The 2,230-nt window shown below is 58.2% G+C and overlaps 1 protein-coding gene across 1 annotated transcript; it reads right to left on the minus strand.

The window, feature by feature from the left end:
• Positions 1–198: 198 nt before the first annotated feature.
• On the minus strand, positions 199–1,855 carry ETH_00035730 (vacuolar ATP synthase subunit h, putative; the record flags this gene model as incomplete). The annotated part of the gene is made up of 6 exons (XM_013380171.1): positions 199–227; positions 589–611; positions 807–852; positions 1,063–1,187; positions 1,400–1,541; positions 1,756–1,855. Coding segments are annotated over 6 exons (465 nt in total), but the record flags the coding sequence as incomplete, so codon positions are not given.
• Between the last annotated feature and the right edge of the window lie 375 nt (positions 1,856–2,230).

Raw genomic sequence — 2,230 nt, forward strand, 5'->3', positions numbered from 1 at the left:
CCGAGCGCTGGGGCGTTGCTGCGGCCGCTGCTGCAGCCCTGCAGTGGTTGTTCTGATGAAGCTGTGGAGTAGTGCAGCTTTCAACCTTTAAACGTAAACCCTAAACCCTAAACCCTAAACCCTAAACCCTAGACCCTAACCTGCGCCACGTTTTCCTCAATAATGATTTCGACGGCGTCTTCACACAAGAGGAAATTCTCAATCACGTGGAGGCCCACGCGAACCACCTGCACGCAACCCAAAACCCTAAACCCTAAACCCTACACCTCAAGCCCTAAACCCTAAACCCTAAACCCTCGAAACTGTCATTCTGTGTACCAGACAGCGCCAACCCCAAACCCCTACCCCTCGACCCCAACCCCCCGAAACGCCGCGACGCCGCGTGCAAACCCCAAACCCTAAACCCCAAATCCTAAACCCCAAACCCTAAACCCCAAACCCTAGCCACCTTCTCGACTCTGGATTCTTTGAGAACATCGCAAGCAGCTTTTAAAATTCCTGCTTCTGTTATTGCAAGAGGAAAACCCTCGTGGAAAGAAAGCAGCCAAACGCAAAACACTGCTTTGTAAACCACCCCCGCGGGTTGGCTCAGCGAAAGGTCCTTCAGCAGCCTGCGCCACAAACCCTAAACCCTAAACCCTAAACCCTGGACCCTAGGCCCGGGGCCGTAGGCACTCAGCCCTGGGTCTTGGGTCTTGCGGAGTAAACCCTGTACTCCTGGTGCCACAAACCCTAGCTCTTTACACGGGCGCACGGTGGTTTGGGGTTTAGGGTTTAGGGTCTAGGGTTTAGGGTTTAACGCGTACACCTCGGGCAGACCAGGGGTCTCCCACACAAGCGGCCGCCATCGATCTGCGAAGCCAAAACGCAGTTAGGGTTTAGGGTTTAGAGGGTTTAGGGCTTTGAGGGTTTAGGGTTTTCAAGAGGATTTAGGGTTTAGGTTTTAGAGGGGTTAGGGCCCGCGGACAGCGGGCCCTGATCCCGCGCGCAGCTGCGTAGCGCTGCGCACCCGCCCGCGAGGGTTTAGGGTTTAGGGATTAGGGTTTAGGGTTTGGGGTTTACCAATTTTGAGAATGTTAACTAGCGCGTCAAGGCGCCCCGACTCCGACACGGGAAACTTCTTGGCAATTAAATGCTGCACAAAATAAGTGACTTGCTCTTCGGAAAACGCCACACTCCTCGCGCGGCTGCAGCACAAACCCTAAACCCTAAACCCTAAACCCTAAACCCTAAACCCTAAACCGTCGGCCTGCGGGCCGGGAGCCGGTCTGCGGCGCAGCTGATCAGCCCTGGCCCTTGGCGCGCAGGCGCCGCCGCAAAACCCGAAACACTAAACCCTCGCGGGCCCGCAGCCCGGCTAGCACCGGTAAACCCTAAACCCTAAACCCTAAACCCTCACCACATAAACCCCGAAAGCATGAAGGCCGCGCGGTCCCCCGTGTAGCTGTCAACCCCCGGGCGCTGCAGCAGCTGCAGAAAGTCTTCGAAGACATTTGAGTTTTCGAGCGCTCCGCACATGGCCTCGTAGCGGCTGCTGTTCTCTGCAGCAGCAAACGAGGGTTTAGGGTTTAGGGTTTGCGAGGGTTTGCTGCCGTTCGGCGGCCCCGACGCCTTGGCGCCTCCCAGGGTTTAGGGTTTGCGCCCCCCCAGCAGCAGCACCGCAAACGCAGAGAGGCCTTCGCTGCTGCAGCCCCACGAGGGTTTAGGCCCCGCAGCCGCTGAATTAGGGTTTAGGGTTTAGGGTTTAGGGTTTACCCCGGACAACTTCGTAGAGAATGGTCAAGGCGTACTGCACTGGCTGAATGTCCGCCTCGAGACGCAGCACGGCCACGAGGGCGGCCACAACTTGGGGGTTCTGCGCCACAAACCCTAAACCCTAAACCCTAAACCCTAAACCCCAAACCAGGGTTTCGTGCAGCTAGGGCTGCGTTGCTAGGGTTTGGGGCGCGGGCGCGGGCGCGCGGCCCGGCCGCGCAGCGCGCCGGTTTGGGCGAGCCCAGGGCCAGGCCCCAGGGCCTGCGGCCTAGGGTTTAGGGTTTAGGGTTTAGGGTTTAGGGTTTGCCTCGGCGATGGCGTCGGCCCGCTGCTCCGAGTCCAGCCCGTGCAGCTGCGCAAGTGCTGCTGCCATTCCCTTTTTTATTAAACCCGCCCTTTCCAGCAAACTCCATTCTGGCTGCCGCTCCATCACGGCTTCTTGCTTCACCTGCGCAAACCCTAAACCCTAAACCCT

This window comes from Eimeria tenella, genomic scaffold (genome assembly GCF_000499545.2).
Source record: "Eimeria tenella Houghton genomic scaffold, Eth_scaff4538, whole genome shotgun sequence".
NCBI classification, from domain to species: Eukaryota; Apicomplexa; class Conoidasida; order Eucoccidiorida; family Eimeriidae; genus Eimeria; species Eimeria tenella.